The sequence below is a fragment of the Populus trichocarpa genome, chromosome 11 (assembly GCF_000002775.5).
Source record: "Populus trichocarpa isolate Nisqually-1 chromosome 11, P.trichocarpa_v4.1, whole genome shotgun sequence".
NCBI classification, from domain to species: domain Eukaryota; kingdom Viridiplantae; phylum Streptophyta; class Magnoliopsida; order Malpighiales; family Salicaceae; genus Populus; species Populus trichocarpa.
The window spans coordinates 17,687,202-17,710,366 of record NC_037295.2 but is presented as its reverse complement, the minus strand read 5'-3'; the positions used below and the strand labels follow the sequence as shown (position 1 = coordinate 17,710,366).

Genomic DNA, 23,165 nt, shown 5'->3' with positions numbered 1-23,165 from the left:
AATTAATTGATCAAATATTAATTCAGTATCCCACAAGGTATATATCCTATTAATTAATTTTCTGTCCAGTTTATATGCTTCACGTATTAAAGTTATAATCATGAAATGAAATTCCCACTGTGCTGTCGGTTCATTACTAAATACATATAGTCATGATGACAGGCATCGCCTACCTAACAATTTATTGCTGCATTAACTGAAACCCCATTAATTCTTCTGTCCCGAAAATAGGAATGGGCAAAAAGCGTACTTTGATCACCGGTGTTGACACTGAAGGTACTGGGAATCGGATTGACAGGAATCCACTTGCCGTTTCTCAGAATTGCAATCCAGGCACGTGATTAAATTAGGGTCAGAAATTCAGAATGTCCAGGCAATCCATATGTGATTTCTGGCTGTGTACAGGGTGGATTTATAGTAGTCATTCATAGCCAGATGGTGTCCATGCCTGCTCAACTACCAACATATTTTAGGGAAGCCGAAAGCAAGCAGCATATAATTCTTTGTTTTTTCCCTGGCGTTTAAGTTTCTTTGCTTTCGGTTCAACATATATTCGGATCGAGAAAACAAAATGGGAGATCTTGATCTCCTTGGACCGAGCGTTAAGTTCACATGTGAATCTTTGTAGTCATAGGGGGTGGTGGTGGAATATCTTGAACAGAGAAAAAGGAAACTTTCCCTGTGATCTCCGTCCAAGCAAAATATTTTAGCAATCCATCTGTCAGATATATTGCAAGTCTTTTTCTCAAAAAATTGTCAGATTTTGTTGGGAGTGGAAAACACTAATGAACAAGAGTGTGAGAAGAGAATCGAGAGATAAATCATTCATGAAAAATGAAACAATTTAAGAGGAAAAAAAATGATAGTCAATTAGACAATTACACCCAGGAAGAGAAAGAGATTCTGCTTTGAAAACTGGGGTAATGCAATTAAATCTTGTTTGAATGAGTGTCCATTTAATTCAAATTAAATTGTTGTCTTTATTTACAAAAAGAATATAATCATATAATAGTCTATTAAAAAACTGGTTCAAGCCCATCTGATCCTTTCTCTGGATCTATCTTATTGTTTAGAAAATTCAGCGATCAATCGCCATTAGAAAAACACAATCAAAGCGTGCAACACTCAAATCTCTATAACAAAAATTTAATTAATTAATTATTTGAATAGTGAAGAACCAAGGATGTAAATCATCTGTTTGAGACTTTTGAGTGTTGTTCCATATTCACATGAAAGTCCTGATTTTTTTTATTAACATGATATTTTGGGTCAGCTTACACGCACTTTGAATAATTTTACAGGTCTTAAAATTATTAACTATGTAAGTTTTCAATTGTCCTGAAAATACTCAGTAAATTTAAAACCTAATCATTGACTACCTCTTTCATGTTCGAGGGCAATATCTGGTTGGGTGATTTTAATTTCTAATTAGTCAAATTTTATATGTCAGAGTTTGTCACGGCCATACATTCCCGACGGTCAAGTTACTTTGTTGTTCAAAGTAAAAGTGAACATTGGTGATTACAATTATATATATATTTCATAATTGATGGATTAAGTTTAAACCGGACTAGATTAGGTCGAGTTTGTTGGATTTTACTCATTAGTTCCACGCAAGTTAGTTTTTTAATTGATTTGATTTCAAATCAGATTAAATATTAGATAATCAAATTTCAAAATCAATTCATGGAATTGGGCAAGATTTGATAATTATGACTACAAACATTTATTTTTTTTTAAATGGAGATAGTTAAATAAGAAAGAAAGAGAAATATTAATTGCACTTGATTGATAGTATCGTGTGAGAATTATTAGATAGGACTTTCTGCACTAAAAGAATTATTGTATACGAATCTAACAAAGCCTTTCTTTGCTATAGAGTCTCTGAAAATTCGTCACCGCGCATTATCATCTCTCCGAATGATGAAACAATGAGAAATTCATCAATGCATCTTGACAAATATTGTCCATCATCCTACTCAGATTGTTGAATAAATCACATGGATTTTAGCTCCTAGTGGTGTCGGTGCTCAGAGCCAAATCTCGACCGAGAATCAGCCAAATTATATGGGCATGCTTGTTTCTAGAAAGTGGTTTTTAAAAATTAATTTTTAAAAAATTTAGAAATATTATATTATTTATTGATTATATTAAATTTGGTCTTCAAACTTTTGATTGCTATATACATTTTGTTTTGAATATTTATTTTTCAATTTCATCTCTTAAAATTTAATTTTTATATTAACTTTGGTTCTCATTTTTATAATTGTTATTTGTTTTTTCCTTATCATTTTTTATTGAAATTTTTTATCTATCAAATTTGATCCTCATTCTTTTAATTGTTACTTATTTTATTTGAAATAATTTATGAAATTTTAATTATTATTATTTTAATTTCTTCATCTTTCATTTTTTTTAGATTTGATCTCTATTATTTTGATTATTATTTATTTTATTTGAGATAATTTATGAAATTATATTTTTTTTCAATTTTATTCTCATTCAACTTTTTAATTTGTAAAATTTGTTTCTCATTATTTTAATAAACTTGAGAAAAATAAAACATTAATAAGTTATTTTCCAGCTCATTTTCCATGACATAACCAAATACTGGAAAATATTTTCCACTTTATTTTTTATTACATTACCAAACATCAGAAAATAATTCACTTATTTAAAATTTATTTTTTAAAAAAAGTTTTTTAAAGCAAACAAACAGGGTCCCTTTGTTACATCACTTTTTTCTTTTCTTTCCAAATTCTAAAATTCAGTACCAACTGTGATATGACAAGACCGGACAACACATCAGATCTCAAGGATTTCATAACGTGGGCATGATATTGATCATGTTATTACAAGAGCGTCCGAGGGAACTTGGTAGGTGGAAGGGGTGAGTTCATAATGCACATCGACGAAACCAAATAGGTTTCTAGCAATGTTAATTAAAAAAAAAAGATCTCTTGAAGCTAATGATTTATCAGGTAATTAATCCAGCCAATTAGGACCTTGTTGCTATGGTGATTTAATTGTGGTTGAAATTATGGTTTGAAAAAAAATTATTTAGCAAAAATTATTTTTTAGCAAAATTATTTTTGAAATGAGCGCATCAAAACGATCCAAAACATATATAAAAAAATAATTTTTAGTAAAAAATCAAATTGAATTTTTTAAAAACACAAGTTTACCCGAGTTTCCAAATGAGTGTTTTAAGTCAGGTAATTTTCATGTTTGTCTCTAAAGATGGAGGCGTATACATAGGCTTCTAACCTACAAAAGTCAACAAGATAAATAAATATGAGAATTAAAGTCTACAATAGCTAATAAGAAAATAAATGGTAGAATTAAGGACCTGTTTTGTAACTGGTTTCTGTTACAATAATTTTTTTTAAAAAAATAGTTATTAGTAATGTTAAAGAGCTTTTATGAAATATATATCTAAGAAAAAAAGTTCAGAATGGATAGGCATTGCTTCGCGCTCGTAGGGGTATTCAAAGGTTTTTCTCTTGCACAACCTAACTTGATGTGCGTAAGCCTACCATCTTATTGAGTTGGTACTTGATTTTTTGAATGTATATTTTTGTATCATATAATTAAATAAAAAATAGTTTAACAAAAAAAATTATTAAACTCAGTGGAGTACATAATCCAAGTCACAGGTTTGATAGGTTAACCTAAGTCGATTCAATATATCATCTTCTCATTGTTTTAAAAAATATCATATTAATTGTTTTTTAAAAGTCAAATCACGTTTTTAATAGTCATCCAAGTTGTTTTTTGATTATTCAAGTTGATAGGATTAAGTCAAGACAACCCCTAGTCGGTTTAATTTGTAGCTCAGACTAGACAAGGAGTTGAATCAAAAGATTTTAAGATTGAACTGTTGGACTGGGTTTAATAAAACCATAAAGAGTTTCCCATGACCTAAATATTCTTTTCTTACATTCAATTTTTTTTTTTTACTTGATCCATATTGTAACGAAGACTAGTTATCTAATTACAAAAGAAACTAAAGGATATCAATCTTTTACTTTAGACAATTTATGGTTCCTCCTGTCACACTCTTAGTATAGACTAGAGTAGTAACATTTTTTTTTCTATTTTAATTCTCAAATTGCTTTTTTCTCTATTGGATCCTTTGGTGGCCAAATTGAAGACTAGTTTCTTCTACTTTGTTAGGAAATGGTGAAATTAAAATATGAGAGACCAAACCAAAAAACACGGAGAAACTTGATGGATGTTTTGAAATTGACTCAAAACACTAACTTTGCTCCTCTAACTTTTCACATCAAACCAAAAATGTTTAGGTGGGCTAGGGGTAGGAGGGTTTTTTTCTTTTTAAATGAAAAATAAAATAATAAAAATATTCTTGGAGACCAAAAAAAAAAAACGTGGCGTGGGAATTATGAATAGTTTCAGGTTTTCACTTTTTCAAGCATAGTTAAATTACTTGCCTAGCTTTAAAATCAAAGAAACCCTTGTGTTTGGTCGAGGTTAGTTCTGTCTTTTCACCTTGATTTTAGTTAATATTAAATAAACTAAGTGGCAAGTTTTTCTTTTACATTATAATACATATTATATATAAAAAAGTTGTTGATATACATGTTGCACACATGATTGTTGGACGTCGTCTATGGACGGCACGTGTGACGTCTCCTGGTGGCCAAATATCGGCTTTTGGGACGGCGTTCGATTGTTCTTGGCATCTCCTCCATCACTGGTTGGCGTGTGTTATTGACGAACGTTTGATTTGGCATTAGCAGCCTTTTCTTTCTTCTTCTTCTTTTTTCCCTTTCTTTTCTCTCTTCTCGCAGGTTTCTGCGTTTAGCCCCCTAATTTTTCAGAGCAGCTACTTTTTTTTTTATTTGAACTTAGTCCTGGTTATTTTAATTCCTAATTTTTTGTCCTTAGCCTTTTTGTAGATTTTTCATTTTTCATTTTTATTTTCGTCATTCAATCCCAATTTATCATGTGTTGTTTTTTTTACTTTGGTCCTTATTTTTCTAATTTCTATTTTTTTTCTTCACCTTTTTGTGCAATTTTTATTGATTTTCAATTTCACCTCTCAATCCAAATTTATGATGTATTATTTTTTGCAATATAGTCCTCATTCTTTTGATTTTTTTGTCCTTTATTAAAGTTTTTTTCTTTGCAATTTCACACCATTTAATTGAAAATTTATAGATGCCCTCTAATTTATTTATTTTTATTTTATTTGTATTCTCATTCTTTTAATTGCTCTTTTGGCTTTCTATCCTTTTGTGTGATTATTTCCCCCCCAAATTTTATCCTTCAATATTTGATTTGTTGGGGGTGGAGTTTCGTGGCTTTTTCATGTATGGTGCTTTTAGTCTAATAACCCAAGTCACGAGTTTAAAAAGTTAACGCAAGTCAATATTCTTTTTTTTTGTTTACTGTCTCTTTCGATTTCATTGTCCGACATTGGTTTTTTTATATATAAAAAAATGGCTTTGTGGTTTTGTTTAGTTTCTTCTCTATCGGGTTATCCCGATCTCATGACCTGAGTCGCAGGTTTGACGAGATAACTCGAGTTGGCTCGCCCCATATATTACCCAGGTTACATGTTTATCATGCTACCTCGAGTTGATTCCGACCATTTCCCCCTATCCAATTTCATCATTCTAGAGATTGTTTTTTCAAGTTGTCGTGATTGTTTTTTTTTCCTCTTAATTTTTATCCATTTACTATTATTGTCTATTTTTTTTATCGTCTGACTAAAATAAAACCAACTTATTAGACTTGGTCGAGACTATAACCCACGTCATTGATTTTTCTTTTTTCTTTAGAATGCGATTACGACTCTTAAACATCATTTTTTGTGGGGAGAAAAGTGGACATGTGGCGTAGTGCGAGCCCACATCTATTATTTAACTAAAATTCATCAAATTATAATTAACAATCATAATCACGAGCAATGTTATAAAACCCGACCCAACTCGATAAATCAATTCGGTGACCCAGCAATTAGCAAAGACCAAGTTTCATATTAAATTATGTAAGAATTGATTTGTTTAAACCTGTTGACCTAATGAGTCAATTTGCAACGCAGTTAAAACCCATATGATATTTAGTTTGATTTTTTTAAAAAAAAATTAATACAATATCATTTCAACTTTCAAAATAAATCTTGGAACGATATCATTTTAAATTGATTAGGATTGATTTGTCCAACCCATAACCCATATCTTGAATTGAGTCATAACTCGGGTGAGTTTTATAATTATGATCATGAGGCATCTCATCCTTAATAAGATTGTAACATAGATATTATTGAACAGAAATATGAACAATAATTGCGATTAATGGATTAACCGACCAGAGTACATTTAATATAAATTTCACTTTTTATTTTTTTGAGAATCATAGATATCACGTTTTAATATGGTCGCAATCTTGGTCCATGAGCCATCCGATAGATCAGTGAGCACTAAATAATTGTGAGCCTGCAACAGGTTGGAGCAAAAACTCAAATTGCCTCCTCGAGGGACCAGATTGTTAGGAGAAAAAACGATAGCTGCCGACTAATTTTGGCAGGTGTTGGGTCAATACCCGAATCAGGCTTCTCGAAGTAAATAATTTTACATTTTTTTTCGGATTTGATGAATTTTATTTTTGATCAAAATTGAGTTACGGACATGCATTTCCAATGGATTTGATGCCATGTCACTTTCAAATTCGATGATTAATGTAAATTGAAATTCATATGAATGGCACATCTAAATCACTTGTTTCAATCATTTTTGGTAAGTCCAAATCCTAAAACGTTTAAGCCAAAGTTTTAATCATATGTATCAACCTCCAGGGCATGAAATGGTGACCTGCTAACCGATATCATGGCTCATGTCGATGGTTCAGCCCTGGCCTCTGTTCCTTGTACCTGTTCTGAGCTGCGAGACATAGCCCATGACCAAATATTGTGGAAAGTGTTGTCATTTCAGGTGGCCTTCTGCTGCTCTTGAAGATGCAGAACGTCTGATTTCGGGTTCTGTTAAGGGTTGTTTCGACAAATTCTACTCGGATGCCTACCCACTTATCTCATATGATGAAGTTGCCAACGCTGACACTTCGAAGCTGCCTTAATGTGCTGAACTAAGTCCCCACACTTCCCTTTCTGACCTACTGTCATTTATTGATGTTTATTACAAGAATAGATGTGTCCTTTCAAGGATTTTGGATGGCATACCTGAGGCTGTTGATATATTCAAACATGGACTCGTTGATAGCAGCTGGGAAATGATTGCTGATGAGCGAGAGAAATTGTTTCTAAATTGTCCATTTAAATTGGGAGTCCTGGGCGTTAAAGATGAAGATAGTGATGAAAGATTAGCTTCTCCTCTATCACCACTCAATGGGGCTCGAAAATCAAGAGAAGATCATTGCAAGAAGCTTATAGAGGATCTCAAGTTGAGTCGGATACTAGTGGACAAAAAGACAGGCAAAGCTGTCAATCTCTTAAGTTGGCAGTCGTTATCAAATACACAAGAACTGGCCTTATCAAGCTAATTATGTGATGCAATTTTGGCGCGTTATACCTGTGGAAGATGGTTTTCTGTCTCAGAAGCAGGCCAGATGCATGGTGATAACTAGATTCAAGATGACAGAAAGAGAAGAGGGCCTGCAATGGAGGGAAATAAGCATGAGAATTGAGAAGATGGAAGATGTCCATGTCAATGTATGGAGTAGTTTGATGATTCTGAACAGGGCCTTGTACAACCAGCCCAGTACAAATCAGTTTAAAGCGGAAGAGGGAATCAGGAAGTATGAGAAACAGAAGAGAGAAATAATCAAGAGAAGGGAGTCCAGGGAAGCATTGGCTGACAGATTTTATACATTCATTGAGATCACAGTTTTTGTAACTGTTTACCATTCTCTAAGAATATTAAACGATTCTGCACCACATTCTACTGACATGGTAATGGCCCAAGTATGGGATGAAGTTCATCTGGATACATCTTTTGCAGATGAGATTGCCAGATTTGTACTCAAATGAAGAAAATATGTCTCCATGAATCTTGAAGAATGTTAGAAGTAGGAAATAATATAAAAAGCAGAATTATGCTCTCACTGAAGGGTTCTGTTGCACGACATTATCCTTCAGGAAAGTGTCATCAATTATCCATTTAAGCTTGGAATTCTTGGACCTTAAAGATGACAATAATAATGTTCAGATCTTAGCTTCTTTGTTATCACTCAATGAGACTGGAAAACCAGGAGATCTCAGCAACGAAGAGATTTATGGTTGAGTTGGATACTGGTGGATAAGCTAGAAGACAATATCAGTATAAGAGCTGGCTATATAACCATGCTACTTCAGCCGATGAGCTTGTAGTTCAACCGGCACTAACCCCCCCTTCGCCCACGAGATCTGGAGTTTGAACCTCTCCTTTATCTAAAAAATACATGGCAAAAGCTTGTTTCCACACAAACTGGCCAGATGCATTGATAAAAGGTGTACGAAATAGAGCTAAAAAACATGAGCATTGAAAAGATATAAGGCGCCCACGTTAATGGGAGTAGTTTGGCAATTCCTAATAAATTAAGGCCCTAAACATCCCACGTTGAACAAATCAATGTAAAGATGGAGAAGGGTTCCAGCTTTCCAAAAGCATGAAAACGAGAAAAGAGAAATGATCCAAAAGGACGGATTTCAGGGAAACATGAGCTGATAGATTCTATACATTCATTGAGATCACAGTAACTTCTGTAATCTTCTATGCTCTGCTTGCTATGTTAGCATTCTCATATTGCAAGGACAAGTAAATTCTATCGGTTTATTAAAAGATTCTACACCACACAACTAACTAATTGTCCAAGAATTGGCTGAATTTCAACTGGATAAATCTTTTACAGATCAATATGAAGAAAACATCTGTCCACATTATGAATGATAAAATGGGTTACAATATAAGAGACAAAATCTCTGCTGTCACTCGAGTTCCCTAGACAGTTTGCAGGACATCTTCAGGAAACTTTCTACTATGTTCAGCGTGGTGCACTGAAAAGGGCTCTACTGATGATGCCAGTAGCCTCGATGTAGCGTTCCACACACCTAGAGGTGCAGCTACTTTCGCTCCCACTCAGGCTTGACCCTGGTCTTGTAATGCACTTTTCAAAGCATTTCTCCCTCACAGTCTGCATTGAAACAGAATTATAAGTGGACAATCTTGCACATAAATGACAGAGAAGCTATAGTAAAGTACATGACATCGACTCCATTTTCACAAATGGGAATTCAATCAAGCACTGGCAAATGCTTCTAAGAAATGTGCCACTTTAAAATCATGAGAGTCAACGTAACGACACAAGTGCTGCTAAAGACCCCAAATTGATAAAAAGGTTTTTGAGAGATTAAGTGATGTGCAACTGATATATGTAGGTGCCTCAACCAACATCCTAGACACTGCTCTTTATTAAGATACAAATTTGTTTACATGTTTCCTTCTGGCTACCAGGAAACTAAAGCCTGTTAATGACATTATAACATGATGAACTGGAACTTCGGTATTAATATCAGGGCACATGTGTTTATGCAACCTCCACTGTAATTCTAATTACAAATAACTAAAGTAACCAGAATAAAACTTCTTCCAAGAAAATTGAAGCTACACAAACTCTACTGTTAGGCTGAAACTCATCTACCTGTAAGTTCACCTTCATCATTTCATTTGAGAGCACATTAGTATATATATGTGCAATAATCTCAACATCCACAACAAAGCTGCCACCTAAAATTATATTTTAACAATCAAAAATATATTTTCTAATTCCACATTTCTTCGCACAAAATTGAGCAAGCAAATCAGGGCAGGCAACTAGACTTCACTCTAATGACAATATCCAACCTAAGCCGTGCATGAAATATTGTTAACGTATCAAAATTGCGTCTTGATCCTTTTTGCGATCCTTTCTCTTAAAACAGGTTGACATTCACAAAAGCTCCCACATATAAACAAAAAACAAGTATATTTATGTACACGCATTATCTCCAACTCTCCAAACAATAACAAGCCATCATAAGTAATTACTTATTGTAAACCATAAAGATTAGATGTGTCAAACTCTCACGGCAAGTCACGGAATAATTCAACACTGTTCCCAAAAGCACAAAAGTTAACTAACCAATGACAGCAGAATTAACATTCCACCTAAGTCCTTCTCTAATAACCCTTAAACAGAGGAGACAAATACCGATTCACATTAATCGGAAAGTTCACTATTATCACAAGTACGGGATAAAACCTCCACCCCTAAAATGCATTCCCTCAAATTGAAAACTTAACCTTTACACTCACGTAAAAACATAAATTAAAAGAAACCCAGTTAAAAAAATACATCCTTTCAGCTAAAAATCAACTAAAATCCATCTTTCATAACCAAAAAAAATCTATCTTTGGCCATCCTTTATACCAAAACCACCCAAAGGCAAGCAAATTTCCCTACTAAACCACCAAAGATCGCAAAGCAAGAAAAAGACTACGTAATAAGCCAAGAAATCATCATCAATAGTAGAAGCACATAAAAAGAGAGAAAGAGAAAGATTCATAAAGAAAAAGTAAACCTCAAGGAACTCCTGGGCATAAGCTTGTGCAAGTTGATTCTTTAACTGGTCCTTCAAGTCTTCAGCTGAAATTTGGGGTGACCCAGATCCCATACTTGAATGTGAAGAAAACGAATCCATTACTTCTTTCTTGCTCCTCTCTCTCTCTCTGTAGGCTCTGTGACTGTTTCGGTGCTGACAGAGAGGGACAGTACTTCGATATAAACCCTAGAGAAAGTAGGATGATCTTTTTCTTTTTCGATCTAATCCTTAAACCCTTGTTCAAGGCCCATTTGATGTTGTCCTGAGCCAAGGCCTAGCCTGGTTACAAAACTTGTTGGAGCCCGTAAATCTAAAATTTGGAAATAATTTTTAGTAAAATTAGCATTCCTTCTAGTTTTTTTTACGCCATAACTCTCAGACTCGACTTGTACTTTAACAAAAACTGAAATATAAAAAAATAAATTATAGAAATTCAACTAAATTTTTTTAAAATTATAGAAACCAAAATAATAATTCTCACATTCACTATTAGTAATGTTATTAAAAAAAAAAAAACAGTAATAACACTGCACAATTTCTTTTATCATCAACAATGATAATCTTAGATTCAGTATCTCCATAATCATAGACCGAAATGGCTAGAGCTTAAACTAACCAGCTTCATAGAGTCAATGGACCTCCAAACCCATCTTGACAAATTATTCATCAACTTATTCTACAAGAAATACATGAAAATTCTTTTTGGAATTAAACAAATTATCTTGACAAAAATATAATTGAGCTCCAAGTCTCTCCTCTCAACTAGTAAGGTGCGTCAATGGAGGCTTGCATATATTCCTTTTCAACTTGTATCATGGGGTCAATCTATGAAAAGTAATTGAAGTCACCTTACCATTGCTTGTGAATTGGGTTGAAGTTGGGCTTAAAGACAAGTCTCAACAAAATGCCATTGCTGATTTGGTCTTGGTCCTTCAAGTATTTTTTGGTCTAGGCAAAGCAAGCATGAAGGACCCCACTTTGTTTTGATGGTCAACTTGTTTCAAGGGGAGAGATCAAAATGCAAGAAGAAAATAGGAGGCACAACAAACATAGAGAAACCTTGTGGGCTTGTGGGTTATGGTTGCTATGATGCAAATGGTTGATATATTATCTTATAAATTATTAAAAAAATAAAATAAAATGAAAGGGTGAAATGCACAGTGAAAAACTTTGTACATAGTGCATTATAGATTACTATATAGCTTTTTTAAAAAATATATTTACTATTATGTAATTATCATTTTGCTCTTTTAAAAAAAGAATAGCTAGCTTGTCAATGAGGGTAATTCTATCTTTTTATAAATTCCATTAGTCATTAGTAAATTGTTTTTTATGAACAACTCTGTATTTTATATTTATTTTGCATGATTAATTTACTAAATTACTTTTAAAAACAAAAAAAATCATTAACTATCGTCCATGGTCATTTTCACATTTTTAATCTGGTTAGCACAATAAAATGACACTAATACCCTCAAAAGGCAAAAATTAATAAATTGTTATTCGGGAACTATTTTGTCTTTTCACAACGGTTTTATTGTTATATTTTTGTTGATTTAGAGATAATTTAGTCTTTTAATAAATATAAATATTAAAAAAAAAGTGATCAATATGTGCATAACACGTGTTCGGCCCTCTACTGCCTTTGGGCGGTGCATGTAAAGAATTAAAGTGTTCAACGATGAGCTTCCCTGGTGTGGTTTAGCAAAATGAAATTTATTTTCATTGATTTCAAATAATTACAGCTTTAGGAATCAAATTTTAAAATTAAACAAATATTTAGTACCTTTTTTTGCCTAAATAAAGGACTTATTTGTATTATCAGGGGGGAGGTTTAGGTCCTTTTTTATTTTATTTTGGTCCCTCAACTTTTTTTTTTCTAATTTGATCCCTTTAAATTGATTTTATTTGGGATTTGACTTTGTAGTTTGTTTTGAATGCCTTAATATAGGGGGGCCTTGCAATATTAACGGATATTTTCATGGCTCAGTTGATGCTCGGTTTTAAAAAATAAAATTTGATTGATGTAGAATAATTAAGTGTTAATAGACCAAAATTAAAACTAAAATAATTATAAGGACTAGGGTAACTAGGTGGAGCAAATAGGGTGGGGCTAGTGGTACACGCACCGCGTGTGTTAAACGCCCACCATGTTTAGGCGGTGCGTACGGCGTATCCTAGCAATCAAACGTCTGCTTTCATTGCACAATTGGAAGTGGCTTGCAAGACCTTCCTTTTAAGCTGGTGCGTGGCGATGGCAAAGCAACAGTTTGGTGTCGATGATCTTTTTTCTTCTCCTCTCTCTTTTCTCTCTCTTATCATTGTGATTCATGCCACCTATGCCAAAATTAAAAAATGTCATGTCATTTTATTTTTATATAAAATTTGTTCTTTAATATTTTGATTGTTATTTGTTTTGCTTTGAATCCCTTTTTTATTTGATTTTTTTTCTTTCAATCTCATCCTTAAATATTTGATTTTTATGTCAAATTTGATTCTTATTCCTTTGATTGCTATTTATTTATTTTTGTACCATTCTCTTAATTATTATTTTTTCAATTCCAACCATCAGCATTTGGTTTCATTTCATTTTTATATCAAATTTGATCATTATGCTTTTAATTTCTATTTGCTTTTTTTGAACTTTTTTCATTGATTTTTTTCTCTCAATTTCATCCCTCAGAATTTTATTGATTGAGAATTTTGCTTTATGATTTTTTTTTTCCTTCTATAGGGTAATCCTAATCTTATGACCTAGGTCACAAATTTGAAAGGTTAGTTCGAGTTGACTTATATCTTTTTTTACGTCCTTTCTTGCAATTGATTTTTTTTTAATTTTATCATTTAATATTGAATTTCTTTCAAGGTCACAGGTTCATGATTTTTTCACTTTTCTTTTTAAAAGGTTATTTCAATCTCATGTCTAGAGTCACGAGCTTACAAGTTAACCCAAATTTACTTGGGTTATTTTTCTTTTTCAATATTGAATTTCTTTCACGGTCACGGGTTCATGATTTTTTCACTTTTCTTTTTAAAAGGTTATCTCAATCTCATGTCTGGGATTACGAGCTTCACAAGTTAACCCGAATTTACTTGCGTTATTTTTCTTTTTCTTTTTTCCTTTTTTTAAAAAGTGTCACTCTTCGACATTGTGTTAGTTTGAAATTTGAGTTTTATAATTTTATTCAATTTTTTTTACGGGGTTATCCTCATCTCATGATGAGATCACAAATTTGGCTGGCTAACTCAGGTGGGCTCGGGTCTTTTTTTTCTTTTTCTTTTAATTTTTTTTAATTTTATCCTGCAACATTTTATGTATTGGGAATTGAGCTTCAATTTGTTTTTCATTTTGTTTTTTATAGGGTTATCTCATTCTTATTTAATTTTTACTTTATTATTAAATAAGATTATTGAGACCTTTTAAGAATATTAGGATGATATCTTTCCATTATATTATCAAGCATTCATGTTTTGTAGTTAATCATTGTTATTTTTTTTATTTTATTTTTTTACCATCATTGTTTTTTAATTATATTATTAAATTAATTGAGGTTAGTGGACCTAGTCAAGTTAATAACTCGGATCTTTGATTTTTATTTATTTTTATTTTTAAAAAAATACTAGCATCACCTAATCATCCATTCTGAGAAAAAAAAAATTAATCTGCCCACTACGTAGCACATGAAATCAATCTAGTGTTATACTATTTAATCATAGTTATGATATCAAATTAAATAGATGAAAACAATTTGCTGCTTTTGCATTGAGCCCCTAAAATATTTTTAAAATCTCCCAATTGGTTAAATTTATAGCTCTCAGTTTCCTGTCTCACACATGCGTTGAGCTGGATTTAGTTGCCATATAGATCAGTTCAACTTGCAACTTACAACTTGCAGCTACCTAGTTGAGAAATTTCTAGTTTTTAATTATAGCATGAATAATTACCTCCCAAATTAAAATTAAATCAATATTTGATCTCAATTAATATGAAATAAGAGATAATACATATTAAATTATATTATTGGTGTGAATTTTTTTTTCCCAAAATTAACCATATGATTTGTTTAAAATAACATTAAATCTTGCCCTCAACTCATGCGTGAGAACACGAACACACACATATAAAGACACATAAAAAGATGAAACAATTTAAACGAAAATTCAATTCTACTTTCAACACAACACGGGCATGGACGCATGCATACGCACCTAAGAACATATTGAAAGATAAAACAAGATAGCCGTCAACTGGAGGTGGAGTGTTCCAGCGTGGTGGTCCAGTTGAGTTTGAAAGCGGTGGTCCAAAACTTATCTCAACAAGGCCATGCCTCATTGAGCTTAGCTTTCTTTTGTTTGTTTGCTAGATTTTTTTTCTGAAATCATGCTCCAAATCCTAATATTTGTAATCAGCACCATGAATTGAACTAGCCTTTAACGAAGCACAAACGTTTTCCTATTTTGGATGAACACAAGTACACAAGATTAAAATTAATTAGTAGAAAAAGCTGGCGAAGGGAAAATTAAGCTTGAAAACTTGTGTTTCCTCTGTGTTTGTGTTACATACTTTTGTCAAGAAATCAGAGAGATATAGATCGAGAGAGGTCCCCCTCAAAAACTTGATGTACACGACAGGAACTTCCATATCCACTGTTTAAAGTTGAAGAAAACTGATGGAATCCTTTTATCATCAACAGATATGGCTAATGAAATTCTTTCACAATAACAGTGGAGCCCTATTGTCCTAAATTTATCTAGGGTGGGGAGGGAAGATGAAGAATAAAAAGGAAAGCTTGATAGAACTACAGGTTAAACATCAACTCGGCAGTCTTTTAATAAGTGAGCTAGCTAGTACACAAACACCTCTAACAGGTTACACACCAATGGTTATCTTCCCCATCCTCTAGTACATTGCCTGACTAATCATTTATGGATGATAGCTTGCTTGCTTGATGTGCATGGTGCACAAGTTGTGATCGATCCTTTCCCAATTCTTTAATTTATTCTTGTTAGGTCCATGTTCTTTGGAAGCAATTGATTAGTTTCAAACAACAATTAATAATCTTGGGACATGCATGGATTGTCAATGAGATTCTATTTGATTGATTTCAAAGATTAATGCTAAGACATCAATCAATTAATTAAAACAAGTTCACGTGAAGCTTCCTTAATTTCATTTTCCTTGACAAAAGTATGGGAGGGATTGACTAACTAGATCCAATTGATGATCGAAATCATAGTTCAAAGAATATTTATGAATTGAAATCTAACTGGAGGAGATTGCTTAAAATTCTTCTAACCCTACAGTGCTAGTTAAGTAGCCAAATAATTATAAGCTGGACTGCATTTATTTAGCCTTGATTTGCCATGGAACTTAAGCTTTATTAATGGAGATTTTATTAAACTATTCTCCTCTACCAAAACGTGGGAATCCCATTGGTGATCATGAGTAGGAGAATTGGGCAACAGCTAGATCAACAGCTAGATCAACAGCTAACCTGGCCTAATATAAATTGTCACTTGATTTTGTTTTATAATAAATATTGATCTAAAAAAATAGTAAAATTAAGGCATCCAATTAATAACTAAGACTTTTGAATGTTCAAAGGAACTTTCTCAATGACTTGTATATTTTCCTTTGAAATATATATAAATGTTGGCTTCGGAATTCATTAATGGTGTCTATGACAAGACTTACATACCCTAACCATGCATCTTGAGAAATTAAAGATCAATAGATAATTAGCGGCAGAGATTTATCATGAAGTTTACTTCCCTTATTGTATATATTGTTCACTATTATATACAAACTCAAACCAATGGCTATATCAAGTTAAACAACATTGAAATTAACTAACTAGGGTAATAATTAATTAGCTGAATTTGTTAGGTTGCATAACCGTTGTACGTAGTCAATATTCTTGGTTAATTAGGCATAAACAGAGTAATACTTTTTGAACTTTTTTTGATTCATTGGTACATAAATAATTAAATATTTTCAACATGTAATTACGTGTATTTTCAACAAGCTTATAACTCAACCAACAGTTCCCTATATCACTTTATATATCTTAAAAATTCTCAAATCTATATTTCTTTTTTGTTAGACAATAATATAAATCATATCTTGGAACCTCATCTAATAACTTAAGTTAATATGAACTTATGCAAGTTTCAAGTTCAGAAGACTTTCACTTGAGGGAGTGTGTTGGAGAATAATATAAATCATATCCTGGGACCTCACCTAATAGTTTAAGCTATTGGGTTGAGATGATTCTTTAACATGGTATCAGAACCTTGATGATCAAGAGGTCACGAGTTCAAATCTCACCATCCCTCATTTATTTGATAAAAATTAAGTATAAGGTAATATGAAGTTGTGCAAGTTTCAAGTCCAAAGGGCTTTCACTTGAGGGGGTGTGTTAGAGAATAATATAAATTATATCCTAAGACCTCACCTAATAGTTTAAGATATTGGGTTGAATTAATTCTTTGACATTCTTTACACATACACGAAAGCCCTTTAATATAATATTTAAGATATATCTTCTTATATTTTTTTTATTTTAAAATATTTTAAAAATATAAAAATTTATTTTACAATTATCCTAAAAATATTTATTTTATGTTTTCGTTTCTATCCATCCAACTAAATATATTCTTGACTTTAATGATAATAAAGTGTATATATTGTCAAGTTTTTGGAGATACACGTAAACATAAATGCAGTAAAATATAATCCATCACATCCTAACAAGATTTTGATAGGAATCTGTAAAGTGCCAACGAGTCACCCTTCATTGGTTGCCAGATAATTGTCCTAATCTTTGCAACTCACTCTATTTGCTTACTGCTATTTGCTAGCTACTCTCTTCACGTACCCCACTTAGCCTCCCACAAGAATTTTGTGCCCGCGTGCAGCCCCTTGTTCATCAAGATAGTGATATGCATGGATAATACCAAAGAAAAGGAAGTAGTAAAAGAAGGAAAATTGTGACAGGACTCGCAAATTTCTGGGCTTGGCTCTTTGAGTACGTAGGGAGAATATTAAATCAACCGAGAATTGATTGATTGGTGTTTCATATGTAACATATGTGTTAAAATTTGCATTTTCTACCGCTATATATTTCTAATTAATTAACTCTTAGAAATAATTTAATTTTGAAAAATACTTTTGACTAATAACTTAGAGTTAAAATTTACTTCCCATTAATGATCTCATAAAATTAATGAAAATCTAAATCTTGCGATCATATTTTAAAATAGATTATATCAAACTCATGCATGAGGTGATTAATTAACCAACAATTTTAATGTGCAACATGTATTTTCCCATAAACAAAGAACAAAAGATTCATTACAAACAATGAAAATTAAGCCATGATTAGTTTAAATGGTATAATTAACACCACCCTTTCGTTCTGTGGTTGGTGAAGGGTTTGATTTTGGACTGTACTGACGAAAGCCAGTCACTGGCGGCTGAATGCGGGAATATAAGCTGTAAAGATAAAAGAATATTATCATCAGCTTTGATGTAGATAAATACTATATTTTATCAGCAATATGTCACATGAAAAAAAATAAAAACACCGGAAAAACAATTTGGCTTGTCTTATGCTACAACATTTATTGGTAAATGCCATGCGGTACAACAGTCATTTTATGTTGATTCCACAATTTTTTGGGCAACAGACAACCTATGAGTAAGTGTTCATACATCAACATGATCAATTATTGAATTTTAGTCCCTCTAGCTAGTAATGAAGGACGAGCTAGATCCTCCTCATATTATTCATGATCATAATATGGGATAAGAACCCAGCCAAGCAATCAATGAGGTTGAAAACGATATGTGTAATTATCAAGAAGCATTTCCCACATTTTATATATATATATATATATATATGAAAAATATCATTCCTCTGATGGTGATTTAAGACCATGGATCCATAATGCTAGAGATGTATTTTACTAAATTTTGTTAATAATTGCAAGAGTTGCACGTTGTCAAAAAACCATCTCAATCTAAAAGTTTAATTTGTTAGATGAGATTTCAGGATACACGCCCTCAAGTGAAAGCTCTTTGGACTTGAAACTTGCACAGACTCACATTACCTTGTGCTTAATTTTTATCAAATAAATAGGGAATGGTGAGATTCGAACTCGTGACCGCTTGGTCATTAAGGCTCTGATATCATGTCAAAGAACCATCTCAACTCAAAAACTTAAGTTGTTATGTGAGATTCCAGGGTATAATTATATTATTCTCTAACACACGTAATAATTTCTGGAAATCAGTTTAGTACCAAAATTTTAGGTATGTTTTCATATGAGTCTCTTAAAAATTATAACTAATCCAAAATCTTCAATAAAAGAATTCATAATATCCCTCTCATAAAATTTCTAACCCTTCTTTTAAAAAAAAAACAAAGGGTTTATCTCACGATATAAGCAGTTATAATTACCATTACAGAATTTATATACATTTACCATGGATTCCCACATATATTTAGTAGAAAACTCTTTGCATTTTCAGCATTATTCATCCTTAAATATGAATCAAAATTATTCTTAATGCGTTAGGAGCAAGTGGTAATTAAGATGGTTTGTAATTATATTGGATTTGAATCTAAGAGTAGATTGCGAAAACAATTAATAAAAAAGGCTTAAAACATAAAATTATATTAATATGAATTCTATACTTTTCTAAGATTATCAAATAACCATCAAATTTAATAGTTTAAGCTATTAGATAAAAGCTTGATGTAGAATTACATCTTATGTAACAAAGAAGGATTAATTTTAAAAAAAATCGATTATTAAAAAAAATTCTAAATTTCTCCATATTGTTCTATCACATCCTTTGGCCCAATTTTTAATTGATTGTGGCTCAAAACAATCTCCCACTTATTTAATAATACCGAAAACCATGATTAAAAAAAAAGTTAAGATATAACTACACCATCTAATCAAATAATAATTGAATCTGGCCCACCAAAGTCTTAAAAAAATAATCAAAATCCTTTTTATTCTTAGAAACATTTCAAAGAAGTCCTAATTAATGAAATGGCCATCCCAAAATAGAAATTACACCTTTTAGTCTTGTCGCACGTCCCCACGTGGTGTTTGTTGGTGATTTTTGTTTGTTTGATTGATGATTTGAGAGTCGCCACCTAGTATTTGGTTCAGGATCACTAGAAAACCCGAGTGTACTGGTCTTGTCAGAGATTCACGAGTAAAGGACTGGTTGTGACTAGGGAGGTATTAACACCCATAGTGCACCCTACCTGAGGTAAGCTACTTTGCGATTTGATGTGATAAATAAGTTTTAAAAATTTTGTTTTTTCATCGGATATTAGAAATACGACTTACGTATAAGTTCATAATCCTTTACCGTGAGCAAATCAAAATATTAAATTCTTTTTTATTCTTTGCGATTTTATCATAAAAAAAACAAACTCCCACACATCACTTTTCACTATTTCTACTCACACATCCCTAATTACATGTTACAAATCATCCAAATTCAAAATAAAACAAACATTACATTAAACAATTTGGAATTTACAAAGCAAACCCAAAAAAAAAAATCAGAATAGTGTTGGGGACATCAGTGCAACTTCTGGGACTGAGGAACAGTGCTAAGTAATCTTCTGAACGGTGGGAACAGTGGCGGCGCATCTTCTCCACGCGCCACCGCCACTAGTAACGTGCGGGTTCACGCGTCGCCGCAGGCAACGCCTGGAAAATGGGTGGTTCTAGCCCGGCTTCCTCCCTTCTTCCTTCCCTCGCCGGCGGTGACAAGCAACGTCACCTGCAAAGCAAAGAAAACGCAACAAACAAACGATTTTGTTCGGTTTTAAATCTGTTCAAAGCCTTCTGTTCTCTTTTCCTCCCGGTTTGTTTTTTCTTCTGCCGATGGCAGATCTGGTTGTTGTTGTCATCTGTGGCCGCTGAAGCTGCGGTGGAGATGGGAGGTGGATGTCTGGTCAGGGGGAGGAGAAATGACGTCTGCGGCTGAAGAGGGAGACCGTGGGTCTGTGGCCGGTTGAGGAGGGAAGATTTGTTCGTTGTGGGCTGAAAGGCGATCGCTATAGTTGAGGAGACCGAAGGAGAAACAAACATTGCTAATGGGGAAAAGAGAAGTTGTTGTACAGGGAAGGCTTTGTGGAGCTGTTCTGGGGTTATGGAGGGGCGCTGAAAACGACGTTCACGGTGGCTTAGGGAAAACAACTGAGAGGGGGAGGCTAGCTTTGGTTGTGAGGCAGATCGAAGGAAGAGAGGGAGTAGTGGCCGACTGTGTGTGGGTCTGGAGGGCCACGATTTTGTTTTTGTGTATGGGGTGCTTGGCAGGTCTATGTTGATGAATGAAGGGGAGCTGGATCTTGGCCAAGGAAGGGGCAAGGCTTTTGTTGTTTTTGTTTTGGCCCTCTAGGGGAGCCGCCGGCTGGCTTGAAAGAGATGGTTTTAGGGTTAGGTTTTTTTTTTGCACGGTCATCTCTTTTCAACCCCAAAATTCCCCCTTCTTTGTGAATTTTTCTCTCCCTGTTCCGGTTTTTTTCTTGTCTATTTATAGAGGAAAAAAAATCTTTTTTTTTCAAATGCTTGGTAAAACATCTATATTTGATTTTTTTTCAAAAACGAGCAATATTCACGTCGCCTCGATAAGGAAAACTAATAATTTTAAAAATAACACGTTAAAAGTTGAACGCGTTCAAAAGACCTTTGAGATTTAAATTCTTTTGAGATGATGTTGAAAATGCTAAAAATTATGCAAATATATTTAAAAACATATTTTTTGAATTTTCGTTGTTTTTCGCTATTTTTTAATTTTTGAAAATTTTATCAAAAAGATGGGTAAAAAATTGAGTAGCAACAGATCTTTTCAAAAGTTGAAGTCTAGATTCTTCACGCGTCTTGATAAAACTCAATAGGAATAATACTAATAACTTACAGTAAGAGTTTAAAATCAATTCTCTATTATAATCAATTCTCTATTATATTATAATTAGATTTAATTATAGTATTTAATTTAAATTCAATTAATAAATAAATTTAAATAATTTTATTTTTTATATTTCTCTTATTACCATTATCTTATTTCTTTAAAAAAGTCTTAGAAAAGGACTAAAGAAATGTTTTAGAAAAATTAATTTTAATATTAAATTTTTTTCTTTTTGAAATTATAAATCAGAAGAGTTGACCTCTTATTTATTTAATTTTATAATATTTTAAAAAATTAAATTCCATTTGAAATTTAATTTATAACATCTAAAAGATTCAAAACATAATATTTCATTAAAATATTTAAATTGGATTCAATTTAGATGGTTTCAAAAATATGTTGCAAGAAATTATAACTTCATATGGCCTAAAAGGGGGCACTCGATTATGATTTATAGTCATGTTACCAACTCAATTACCTAACTAAATTACAGTCTACGTGTACTCAATGAACACAAAGTAGGGAGATAAATTAGGAAGTTGCAATATTTAATCAAGAAATGCCTGTATCGTAATGGTAAAGGGAACAATAATGGTAAGACCAAGAATTTCAGGGGCTGGATTAGCTCAAAGTGCTTTGTGTTTTTGAGATACGAGCAAGAGATAAGATAACAAGTTGGGGTTAATTTGAAATGGGGTGTAAGGCAATTGGTCTTATATATTAAATCAAGTCATTACTATCAAAAAAAAAAAAATCAAGTCAAAAGAATCAGTAATTAGCATAATTAACTTGTAATTAATAATTAGTTAATCATAGCAAGTGATTAATTGTTGATTGGATCAATAAATTTAAACGTCACCCTGATGACGAAAGCAGCCAACCTGGCTGATCTTATTGTCATTAGAATATTAGCTTTAATTAGTAGTTTAAGAAATTGTATACCATGCATTCACTAGAAATGGTTGGTTGATTAATTTATTAATTACATGGATTAGCATAGAGTCCATTATATTAATTCAAGTGGGAGGGTGAGTGGCCTAATAAGACAGACATGTTAGCATTACAAGATTAATTTTCTAATTAGCTTGTCATTAATGTCTAGCTTTGTCCAAATGCAATTCACTTCATTATTCAAAATTAAAGACATGGGAATCGACCTTTTTTCAAGCGAGTTCATGGCGTGTGCCTTGAGTCTATCTGGGAGTTTATTTATTCTTCATCTCTTTATATAATATAGTGATAATGGCAGGTGAGTTTAGTTTGATACCCATTAATACGGATTATAATTGAACAAAAAAAAAAAAAAAGGATTCTAATTGCTTAAGTGAAGAGTTGCTTTGGCATTATTTCATATAATTTGAAATTATATTTGATTAATATTTTATTGGGTAAATGATCAAATTATTTGTGAATCTACTTTTTTTTAAAAAAAAAAAAAAAAAAAAAAAACAAAGACCCGACAGATCTCTCAAAGGTAGAGGGGTATTAACTGCTCAATGCATTCCCTGTACTTGTTTTTTAATCGAATTTTTTATATTTTAATTTTAAAATGACTTGATGGGAAAATAAGGTGTACAGTTAATTGGCCCACAGCAATAAACAAGAAGGCTCTTTTCTTATTAACAG

The 23,165-nt window shown here is 32.3% G+C and overlaps 1 protein-coding gene across 1 annotated transcript; it reads right to left on the bottom strand.

Annotated features, from left to right (window-relative positions):
* Window positions 1-8,816: 8,816 nt before the first annotated feature.
* Window positions 8,817-10,801, bottom strand: LOC7489072 (mitochondrial import inner membrane translocase subunit Tim13). The gene is made up of 2 exons (XM_002317008.4): window positions 10,577-10,801; window positions 8,817-9,150 (listed from the first exon to the last, which is right to left on the bottom strand). Exons 1-2 carry the CDS (start codon window positions 10,694-10,696, stop codon window positions 9,001-9,003), a joined length of 270 nt encoding a protein of 89 aa, XP_002317044.1. The 5' UTR covers window positions 10,697-10,801; the 3' UTR covers window positions 8,817-9,000.
* Window positions 10,802-23,165: the final 12,364 nt, after the last annotated feature.

What these genes read in the sequence shown, in the direction of transcription:
- LOC7489072 (XM_002317008.4), bottom strand. Translation starts at nt 10,696, where the DNA reads ATGGATTCGTTTTCTTCACATTCAAGTATGGGATCTGGGTCACCCCAA. An exon ending in ATGCCCAGGAGTTCCTTGAG is followed by an intron (nt 9,151 to 10,576) that starts GTTTACTTTTTC and finishes GTTTCAATGCAG; the next exon opens with ACTGTGAGGGAGAAATGCTT.